Genomic DNA, 12091 nt, shown 5'->3' on the forward strand with positions numbered 1-12091 from the left:
CAAATCAATAAAGTTGCTGAAACATGAGGATAGAACTCTGCACTGCTACCGACACACAGAAGAAAGCGATTGCATGTCAACCAATGATGTATCAGAGTATCTTTTGAGAGGATCTTTAATTGGGTTTGAATGTTCAATATTCAGCCAATGATGCTGCTGCATTTTCAAACACTATTTTTGAAGTACAGTTTACTGTCATATACTGGAATTCAATTGAAGAGGTTCACATCCCCTTAACACAGTTTTGCATCCCACTTGGTTCAGCTACCAATGAACTCAGTGGCATCAGCAGTGATTTGCAAGTCTTGTGTTTTTGGTTCAGTAAGGGTTTTTCAGGTAGATGCCATTCCTCCATATGCCTGCTCCAAAAAAAATTGCTATTTCAGCATTCACAGCATATTTGCACCACAGTAATTGTTACATTAGATTAGATTAAATTATAGTAGTTTAGATCATAGAATTTTGCAATAGAGAAGGAGGCTATTCAATCACATCGCACTTGTGCTAGCTCTCTGAAAGAGCTATCTACAGTCCTATTCTCATGCCCTTCTCCCACAGCCTTTTAATTTTTCATTGACCCATGTCCCTTTTAAAAGCTATTATGGATTTTGCACCCACCACTGTTTCTGTTAGAACATTCTGTGTAAAAAACTTTCCGTTCACCTGTCCGTTCATTCTTTTGATGATCGTCTTAAAGTTATGCCCTCTACTTACTAACACACCAATCAGTGGAAAGGGTCTTTCACGATTTACCTTCTGGAAACCCCTGATAATTTTGAAAAACTTTATCACATCCCCTCTTAACCTTCTTTGTTCTAGTGAAAAGAGCCTCACTGTCATTAGTCTCTACTCATAACTAAAGTCTCTCATTCCTAGTTTCATCATAGGAAACCTCTTCTACACCCTCTCCACAGTCTTGATATTTTTCCTCAAACAAGGTGACCAAACGTGGACACGATATTCTAACTGAAGCCTAAACAAAGATTTGTCTAGTTTGGCAAAACCTCTTTGGTTTTGTACTCTACATGTGTATTTTTAACACCGAGCATCCACATGCTTTTTCTTCCACAGCTTTATTAACTTATCCACCCACTTCAAAAGATTTGCGTATCTGAACTCTAAAGTCTCTCTCGTCCTCCAGTCCTTTTAAAGTTTTACCATTTAGTGTACATGGCCTCCTCCTTATTCTTCATTCAAAAATGTATCAACTCCCATTTTTTCGTCTGTCTTCTCCTGAAGTCACTTCACAGTTAAGCACACTCACTATTTGAGTCTTCTGCAAATTTTGATATTGTGCCCTCTATGCCCAAAACTAGATATAATCTTATAAATAGATAAGGTATTCCAATACCGACACCTTGGGGACACCACTGTTCACATCCCTCCAGTTCGAAAAACTTCTGCAATATATGCTTTAACACTTTTTTTAAAAATTTATTGAAGTCAAGGTACAAATAAGGACCAGCAGGTCTCACCAGGAATGCAAATAATGACACATCACAGCTTCCTGTTTAAATAAACTGTTGCTGCAAGACTCTTCAGCTTTAATCTTATGGCATCAGAGGGACTGGTTTACCACAGTTTGATGTGGTGCATTATTGCAATGTTTGTGATTCATTGGCAATATCATTTACTGGGGTGGCTTTATGTAATTATCTACAAGTAGAGAGTTACCGTAAATGCCTAAGTACGGTGTCCCAAGTTTTATACTCAGAATTTTTAAAAGCAGGAGGGGGGATTTTCATCTCTATAATGCCGACTTTCCGAGCCATTTAAACTGCTTCATAGTAGCAGGCATGTGAGAGAGGAAGGTTTATATAATTTCTCTACTGGAGTGGAAGTCATGAGCATGGGCCTCAAACATTGCAGAGTGTCAATACATTATAAAGAGGGACAATCCAAGCTCTCCCGTTAGCTCAATGGGTTTATCGACTGAATAAACTAAGCCGTACAGACGAAGAAGCTCCAGATTTGTGCAGAGTTAACTGAAATCAGTCAGTGGAGGGTCTATAATCATCCTCCGTGAGTGAACGTCTGCGGTGTGAAGTTTGGCTGCTACACCCCTCACGGTTTTTGTTCCATAGCCCTCGGGCACCTCACCAATTAGCCATTCTCATGTTATTCTAAACAGTGAGTATTGGCAGGCTATTTAATCACCCGATGTCTATGCACGCACACTTCCAACAGGGGTCAATGGACAGCCATCAGGAGCAGGAACCATGACTAATGTTCCCTCCTGTTGCCCACTGTAGCACTCTAAGTGCCACCCCAACTGAGGTCAGGTAACTTGACAGACTGGGAATCAAACCTACCACCCTTCAGTCTGCAGAGCTTAGCTGATACTGCCTTTACCAACTGGACTGTCAACTAAAAACCTGCCATTCATTATTAGAAAATTCTACACAGTAGATAGCAGTGGTGGCCAAACAATGACCCGTGGGTCGTATGGAGCCCTTGAGCAATGGCAACCTAGCCCCTCAAAATTCAGGCCACTCAATTTCTATTTGTGCTTATATTTCTTCTCTTTGGTTTGTTCTGTTCGAATATCATGGGGCTGGAGGTTTGGATCGGGTCGTTCTTAATGCTGCTGCCTCATTGATGGATAAATTCTAGAACAGGATAAGCTGATGAAGATACATGCAAATTAATGGGGACATTTCTGTGGCTAACCCAAGTAGCCCATGAAGACAAAACACTTGCATAGTTTTCCTGAATCACACTCAATATGATTTGCTCTGACTTCGAAATGAACGCGGCAAAACCTTTCCATTTTAATTCCAAAGGTTTGCGTTATTATCGTAATCTAAGAATAACTTACCAGTCACTGCCGCTGTACCGACGAGTATCGTCAGGAACCATGAGGTCCACATGGTCATTGTATGAAGTCCGGTTGTAAAAGTGTACCAAAAGTTTTCTGGCGAGGCACAGGAACTGCTCCCACTCGACATCCCTTCAGTAAATTAGACGCGTCATTGACTGGCTGTAGAGCTGAAAGAACAAAGAAAAAGGAATACTTGATTATAAAAAAAGTGACAAGATTAACTTGAACAAGATCCCAGCTCAATTTTATGTTGTGGTGAAAATAAAAGTCGATGTTGCATTAAAATTTCATAAGTGAAAATGCCAACCAGAACGATCATTTCTATTTACTATGCAGAAGCCCAACAGTAAGGCCTCTTGTGATCTGAACTGGAGACCATGTCTTTCAGACGTGCTCTCATGTGCTTCTCCAATCTTTTCAAAGGCAGACTAAGACGAGACCAGGTACGAACTGTTAAGTTCTTGACTTCACAGCTAGTGATCATGCAAATTCCACTCGACTCAATCTCACTGCTCAAAAAGTGAGAAACAAATGATAAATCACAAGTCTTGTCATTTTTGTGGGCTGATTTAATTGTTTGGGGCATTAACTTTCTTTCTAAACATCTTCAACAACCAACATTTTAGCTTCCAGATCCAGGCCCAAGGACTAGAACTCTCAATCTCTGTTGAAATCTCGCTGATTGGCCCCTGAAAATGTTCTTAATTCTCTTTCTTTTTGTTAATTCTGACATGAGAAAGAAAAGGGCCAGTGCCTCTGACACCTTCCCCACACAAGGATTAGTCAACAAAAATAACTCCCCCTCTCAGGAATATATTTCTCAAGACACCTCGTGAACAAAATGCCATCATCACAATGGGTGCCAATATTTGTTGGCCATCTGAAATGAAAAAAATACGTTGTTTAATGTTCTCGGGCACGGTGGAGACCTCTCCATTGCCATCTCACTGCCGCAGTCTGTGGCTTTTTAAATCCGTGCGAATTCACTTCTTTTAAAAAAGACACGAACATCACTGAAGAAAAAAAGGTTAAAAATCCCAAAACCTGAAACTGATCCATTCCTCAACATCAGGGATGGGCCGCAATACATTTGCAACACTTCCGATGTAGCCAAATCTGTCCCACGATTGAAAATGGCACAAATTCAGTTCCCCAGGAACCAGCTCATATCATTTACCATAAATTGGTCTGAAATAAAAATGGGGTAAAAATATTTTAATTATGTAATTGGAAGAATGCTCAGTATGTCTTTTATTACCCTCTTAACCTCAAAACATTTTAAGAATACATTTTAAGAATAGAAAACATTTAGAGCAGGCCAAAAACTTGCTCATGAGTGGGCAACAGAGTCTAGCTCTGCTGATGTCTCTCACTATTACCAGCAAAGGCCCATTAGCGGGCAAATACTAAAACTAAATTTGTCACCCACAATAGCTCCTCATCCAATTAGATTTAATCCAAAAGGAGTAATAAATTACAATTATACTAATGACATAGAAACCTATCGGTAATGTATTGTAATAATGTAGATACACTGCTCAAGCACTTTCACTGCAACATTACATCGCCAAAGGAACTATAAAGGGCCAAAGGAACAGATGATCTAACTTTCCCCTTGACTCAAAATAAGCAAGTTGGCCTTACATCTCAAACAAGCCACCGCCTCCTGAACAAGATACATTATTACAAGTTGTTCAATACTGGACGTTCCATCCATCACCCTGCTCACTCAATGGCCAACATGAGGAAATTAGAAGTTACAATTGACCTACAGAGGCTATATTTCTGAGCTGCAGCATAAATCACATCAATTTACGTCAAGGTTCTCTTGAACGGTGACCTTTTGGGCTGCATCACCACCATCAGCAGCATCACTGTGATCTGCTCACACCTGAAGCTACGTATTTTTCTGTGGCATGGATTTAAACAAAAAACAAAATCACTTCCTAATGTTTGCAAATCATCAAACTCAGCAAGCAACAGCTCCTCTTTTCACTTTGATGAGTATTTCTCAGTTGCTACTGCCCATGATGTATGTGGCAACCTCAGGTTTTAAATTCTGCTTTAGGAATATTTGGAATTTATAATGATTTTTTTGTAAAATGATGAAATCATTTTCCACACACAGATAACCAGTACTGATTTAGTTTTAAGGATTTGGCCAGCAAACTCAAGGACGTGAATGCAATTGTATTCAAAACCAGTCCCTCCTCTTCCTCATATGGCATCTTGATCACTGCCACTCTGAGGACAGCAGCTGGAGAGCAGGTTGCCTGACATCACCATGCTCAGCACATTGAAACTCAAGAAACATCTGCAGGCTTCATTCAAGGCTGATGTGGAGGGATGAGGAGGAGGCAGTGGAAAAAAAAAACACATCCTAATTCACAGCTTAGCCTGACGTTGCATTTATTTTTAGTGTCTTTTACACACTCCAGCTTGTGGGCACATGATGCAACATTTAATTTGCCCAGTTTTAGTAAAAGAAAGAAAACAAAGAACTTGCATTTATATAGCGTCTCTCACAACCTCAAGATATCCCAAAGCGCTTCACAGCCAATGAAGTACTTTGAGGTGTAGTCACTGTTATAATGTAGGAAACCCCACAGCAAGGTCCCATAAACAGCAGTATGATAACGACCAGATAATCTGTTTTAGCGATGTTGGACGAGGGATAAATATTGGCCAGGACACCGTGAGAACTCCCCTGCTCTTCTTCGAATAGTGCCATGGGAGTTTTCACGTCCACCCGAGAAGGCAGGTTTAACATCTCATCCGAAAGACCGCACCTCTGAGAGCAACCCTTACTCCCTCAGTACTGCAATGAAATGTCAGCCTAGGTTATTATGGCCTAGAAATTCCTGGAACGACACTATCAGTGACGCACACTATAAACTATGCCCTTTCGCTCAAAAATCTTCTCATTGCAAACTTAAGCCAAAATTTCCTGGGAAAGTAATTTGAATAAGTCGCAGCGTGCATAACGGAGAATCAGGGACCTTAGAAGTGGTGCAGTCAATGACTTACCCCATACGGCATAGCATGAATAGCAGTAAAACTCATTTACACCATAATTTCCTTTGTGTTTGCACTAGAAAACAAACCCAACCCTGTAGACGCGTCATTCCAATCTCCAGCAAATTCTGTGTGTTCAAGTGGGCTTGAAACCACAAGCTTCTAACTAAGAGGTGAGAGCACTACCACTGAGCTAAGGCTGACATCTGTGCAGTACAGTCTACACAGAGGCATTAAATAAAACAGAAGTTCTGTCACATTATTGGATGCACTAAATCAAAATTACAGGGCCTGAACACCACTCCCAGGGGCCTGTGGCAGCTTTTGGTCCAGTATCCACGTTCCAGCTCCATATGCCGACCAGTCCTGTGTCACTTGCTGCAGCATATTCCCAAACTGTAGTAATCTGTACTTCCCTCACAATCCTGCATCATCCATATAGGGAAGAAAGGCAGAAGTGGAGTCAAATCTTTAGTAGGACTGTGAAATCACCATAACTATTTATAAAGACGTTATCCCCCTCCTCCAACTACGGCTGCAAAACACCTAAGCCCTGTACACTCACCAACAAACAGGATATATGTTTCACCATCAAGACTGCACTACATTTTGTTACCAGGTAACCAGGGATTATGGCAGCATTGTTAAATCTTGAGATGGCTCATTTAAAATTGAGCCAATAGGGGGTGCTAGGTCTCAGGAGAAGGCTTAATAAAATTAAGATTACAATAAGTGAAAGGATAAAACTAAATTAAACTCATTATGGCAGCCCGAGTTGGTTCTTTCCATGTCGTCAGTGGTATCTGAACCCTCCTTGTCACACAGAACTGCTTGGCTGGTAAACGGTGCTTAAGGGAACAATTAGGCCACACTTGCAGTGCAGACAGAACTCTAAGTGCTCTGATAAAGTTATATGAGAAGGAGCTAAAATTCCATGAAATTGTCTATAATACTTTGTTTTTATTACATCTCTCCACTGACGCACACCCCTCATTTCATTCAAGGCAACCTGCTTCAAACTACCATGGTAGCTCAATAACAGGCTGCTAAGAAACACACATGGCACTAGTAAACTAAAAGCTCCCTGGATTTTTTTGCTTTCCTGCCCCTCCCTTCTCGTCTGTGCCTAAACTAAGGTTAGGAACTGACAATGAGATATCCCCACTGGCACAGCACGAGCTCTGGGTGCTAACCTGCTCATAATTTTATTTCAAAGTTGAACCGAATGAAATTTCATCATGAGCAGCTAAGTAATTGTAAGTAGTCAAAATCAATCCAAATGCAAAAGTGTTGCACAATGGGAGATATATGGGCAGCACAAGGAGGCTTAGAATAGTAAACTCATCACTGCCAACATTGGGGCAGTGTGGCAAAGCAATTAAAAATAAATAGAACGTTGGGATGTCGGAATATATGAAAAAACAATGGAGTCCAAGTCTACAGAGATTATGCTGAGGCTTTATGGTACATTGGTCAGATCTCACTCAGAATATTGTTTACAGTTACATCACCAAGGTTCAGAGAGGACATTCATGCAATGGATAGGGTGCAAGAGCAACAATGTGAATGATCCTAAAAATAAAATGGTGAGTTGTGAGGAAAGGTTAGAGAAGCTCAAACACTACAGAGAGAAAGTTAAGGCAGGACCTCAAGGCGTACAAAGCCATATAGGACATAAAACGGTGAATCCTGAATATAGCCTCATGGTAAGTCAGATTTAAGGACAGCTGCCCAAGGTGGCTCAGCTGTACAGGGGAGGGGGGGGGGGGGGGGGGGGGGAAGGAGAAAGGTCACGAGAGCGATAGCGATAGGGGACTCTATAGTTAGGGGAACATGCAGGCGTTTCTGCGGCCACAGACGTGATTCCAAGATGGCATGTTGCCTCCCTGGTGCTAGGGTCAAGGATGTCACTGAGTGACTGCAGAACATTCTGGAGGGGGAGGGTGAACAGCCAGAGGTTGTGGTCCATATCAATACCAACGACCTAGGTAGAAAGAGGGATGAGGTACTGACAGATTTTAAGGAGTTAGGAAAAAGATGAAGTTGGACCTCAAGGTTGGTAATCTCCGGATTACTCCCAGTGCCACGCGCTAGTGAGTATAGAAATAGGAGGATAGAGCAGAAGAATGCATGGCTGGAAAGATGGTACAAGAGGGAGGTCTTTAGATTCCTGGGGATTTGGGACCGATTCTGGGGGAGGTGGGACCTGGACAAGCCAGACGGGTTGCACCTCAACAGGGCCGGGGACCAATATCCTCGCGGGGAGGTTCGCTAGTGCTGTTGGGGAGGGTTTAATCTAGTTTGGCAGGGGGACGGGAACCTGAGCGTAGATTCAGAAGGACGAGGCGCAGAGCTGGAAAAGGAAAGCAGAAAATGAGTGAGTTTGGAAGGCAGAGGAAACAAAGGTTATATACTAGACAACAAACGTTTCATGTGGAATGCTTTCCTTTATTAGCCGAGGCATAGAATATAAAAGCAGGGATGTTATGCTGGAACTGTATAAAACACTACTTAGGCCACAGCTTGAGTACTGCGCACCGTTCTGGTCACCACATTACAGGAAGGATGTAATTGGACTAGAGAGAGTGCAGAGGAGATTTACAAGGACGTTGCCAGGACTGGAGAATTTTAGCTATGATGACAGATTGGGTAGGCTGGAGTTGTTCTCCTTGGAACAGAGGAGGCTGAGGGGTGATTTGATTGAGGTGCACAAAATTATGAGGGGCCTAGATAGAGTGGATAGGAAGGACCTATTTCCCTTAGCGGAGGGGTCAATAACCAAGGGGCATAGATTTAAAGTGATTGGTAGAAGGATTACATCAAAAATTAGGAAAATCTTTTTCACCCAGAGGGTGGCGGGGGTCTGGAATTCTCTGCCTGAGAGGGTGGTAGAGGCAGAAGCCCTCAACTCATTTAAAAAATACCTGGATTTGCACCTGAAAAGCCGTGACCTGCAGGGCTACGGACCAAATGCGGGAAAGTGGGATTAGGCTGAGTGGCTCGTTTCTCAGCCGGCGTGGAAACGATGGGCCGAATGGCCTCCTTCTGTGTCGTAAATTTTCGATGATTCTATGAACAAAGGAGTTTGGCAGTGCTTGATGGTGCATACCTCAAGGCAAGGAGTATAGTGAATAAGGCAGGTGAGCTAAGGGCACAGATAGACATGTGGGAGTACAATATCTTAAACATGACTTAAGGAGGGGCAGGAATAGCAGCTCAACAAGGTTTTCAGACAAGATAGACAAGATAAAAAAGGAGGGAGGGTGGCAATATTGGTTAAAGAAACAATTACAGCTGTGAGGAGGGGTGATATGTTAGAAGGATCATCAAATGAGGCCATATGGGTTGAGTTAAGGAACAAAAAAGGTGCAGTCACATCTGGGAATGTACTATAGACCCCCAGTCAGAGAGCGATAGAAGAACAAATATGTAGGCAAATTTCTGAGAAGTGCAAAAACAATAGGGCAGTAACAGTAGGGGATTTCAACTATCCTAATATTAACTGGGATACAATCAGTGCAAAAGTTATAGAGTGCGCAGAATTCTTCAATTGCATTCAGGAGAACTTGTTTAGCCAGTACGTAGCAAGCCCAAAAAGGGGGGGGGGGCAGCATTTCTGGATTTAGCTTTAGGGAATGAAGCTGGGCAGGTAGAAGGAGTATCAGTGGGAGAGCATTTTGGTGGTAGTGATCATAATTCAGTCAGAATTAGCATAGTTATGGAAAAGGACAAAGATAGAACAGGAGTTAAAGTTCTCAATTGGGGAAAAGCTGAGAAGTGATTTAGCAAAAGTGGACTGGAAACGGTTATTTTAAGGTAAATCAGTGTCAGAGCAGTGGGAGGCATTCAAGGGGGAGATTCAAAGGGTTCAAAGTAAATATGCTCCCACAAAGAAATCTCGACTGCCAAATCTCGAGCCCCCTGGATGATAAGGAGCATACAGGGTAAGAAAAGACAGAAAAGGGAAGCTTATGTCAGACACCAAGAGCTGAATACTGCAGAAAGCCAAGAGGAGTATAGAAAGTGTAGGGGTAAAATTAAAAAGGAAATTTGGAAAGCAAAGAGAGGGCATGAAAAAAATACTGCCAAGTAAAATTAGGGAAAAATCCAAAAATGTTTTATAAATACATAAAGAGCAAGAGGATGACTAAGGAAAGAGTAGGGCCTATTAGAGACCAAAAAGGTAACCTACGTGTGGAGGCGGAAGATTGTGGGTATAATTTTTAATGAATACTTTGCATCTGTCTTCACAAAAGAAGGGGACGATGCAGAGATTGTAGTTGAGGAGGAGTGTGAAATATTGGAAGGGATAACAGTGAGAGAGGAAGTGTTAAAGGGTTCAGCATCTTTGAAAGTAGATAAATCGCCAGGCCCGGATGAAATGTATCCCAGGCTGTTAAGAGAAGCAAGGGAGGAAATAGCAGAAGCTCTGATCATCATTTTCCAATCCTCCCAGGCTACAGGCGTGATACCGGAGGATGGGAGGACTGCTAACATTGTACTGTTATTTAAAAAGGGAGAAAAAGATAGGCCGAGTAATTATAGGCCAGTCAGTCTAACCTTGGTGGTTGGCAAATTATTGGAATCAATTCTGAGGGACAGCATAAATCATCATTTAGAAAGGCATGGCTTTGTTAAGGGAAGGTTTTGTCTGACTAACTTGATTGAATTTTTTGAGGCGGTAACAAGGAGGGTCGACGAGGGTAGTGCATTTGATGTAGTCTACATGGATTTTAGCAAGACTTTTGACAAGGTCCCACATGGCAGACTGGTCAAAAAAGTAAAAGGCCCTGGGATCCAAGGGAAAGTGGCTGGAAGCAAAGGGTAATGGTTGACTATTGTTTTTGCAACTGGAAGGCTGTTTCCAGTGGGTTTCTGCAAGGCTCAGTACTAGGTCCCTTGCTTTTAGTGATATATATTAATGATTTGGACTTGAATGTGGGGAGCTTGTTCAGGAAGTTTGCAGATGATATAAAAATTGGCCATGTGGTTGGTCGTGAGGAGGAAAGCTGTAGACTGCATGAAGATATCAATGGACTGGTCAGGTGGGCAGAAAATGGAATTCAATCCAGAGAAGTGTGAGGTAGTGAATTTGGGTGGGGGGGGGGGCAAGCAGGGCAAGGGAGTACACAATAAATAGGAGGATACTGAGAGGTGTAGAGGAACAGAGGGACCTTGGAGTGCATGTCCACAGATCCCTGAAGGCAGCAGAACAGGTAGATAAGCTGTTTAAAAAAGCTTATGGAATACTTTCCTTTATTAGCTGAGGCATAGAATATAAGAGCAGGGAGGTTATGCTGGGACTGTATAAAATATTGGTTAGGCAACAGCTTGAGCACTGCGTACAGTTCTGGTCACCACATTACAGGAAAGATGTGATTGCACTGGATAGGGTACAGAGGAGATTTACAAGATGTTGCCACGACTAGAGAATTTTAGCTATGAGAAAAGATTAGATAGGGTGGAGTTGTTTTCTTTGGAACAAAGGAGGCTGAGGGGAGATTTAATTGAGGTATGTAAAATTATGACGGGACTAGATAGAGTTGATATGGAGGACCTATTTCCCTTAGCAGAGGGGTCAGTGACCAGAGGGCATAGATTTAAAGTAGGATTGGAGGGGAGCTGTGGAGAATTTTCTTCACCCAGAGGGTCGTGAGGATTGGAACGCACTGCCTGAAAGGGCGGTAGAGGCAGAAACGCTCAACTCATTTAAAAAGTACTTGGACGTGCACTTGAAGTGCCGTAACCTACGAGGCGACAGAACAAGTGCTGGAAAGTGGGATTAAGCTGGATAGTTCTTTTTCGGCCAGCACGGATACGATGGGCTGAATGGCCTCCTGTGCTGTAACTGTCTATGAAATTTAAATGAGTGAAAAGTAAATTTAAAAAACAGATGGGAAAAAAATTCTTTACTCAAAGGGTGATAAACTTTTGGAATAATCTTCCAGAGAAGGCTGTCGAGTTGGAAACATGAGGTGGTTCAAAATACAGCTGGATGTTAGTCTTGATGAGTTAAGCACTAGAGAAACAACTTTCAACGGGTCAAAAGGACACTCTGATGGGATTTATCACTTTTTTCTTTCTCCTGCTGTAAGCAGACTCATTTGGTCCCAAAGTCAGATTCTGGCTCTCTCGAATTGAGCCCATTAAACTAAGAGAAGCTGGGGCAGGCAATTTTGTTAATTAGTGTCAGGTGTTTACTTCATAAAACAGTAATCTACCTTCCCAATATGCTTTTTTAGGCATGAGTAAATT

At 42.2% G+C, this 12091-nt stretch overlaps 1 protein-coding gene across 9 annotated transcripts in view; it reads right to left on the minus strand.

Moving 5' to 3' along the window:
• The window catches only part of adgrl3.1 (adhesion G protein-coupled receptor L3.1), a 602649-nt gene that overhangs the window by 389892 nt on the left and 200666 nt on the right, over positions 1 to 12091 (minus strand). For all 9 annotated transcript variants that reach the window (XM_067983447.1, XM_067983448.1, XM_067983439.1 and 6 more), the window contains one exon: positions 2819 to 2988. In XM_067983447.1, coding sequence (XP_067839548.1) covers positions 2819 to 2948 — 130 coding nt within the window. In that variant the 5' untranslated portion in view covers positions 2949 to 2988. The remainder of the gene's footprint in view (positions 1 to 2818; positions 2989 to 12091) is intronic.

This window comes from Heptranchias perlo, chromosome 4 (assembly GCF_035084215.1).
Source record: "Heptranchias perlo isolate sHepPer1 chromosome 4, sHepPer1.hap1, whole genome shotgun sequence".
NCBI classification, from domain to species: Eukaryota; Metazoa; Chordata; class Chondrichthyes; order Hexanchiformes; family Hexanchidae; genus Heptranchias; species Heptranchias perlo.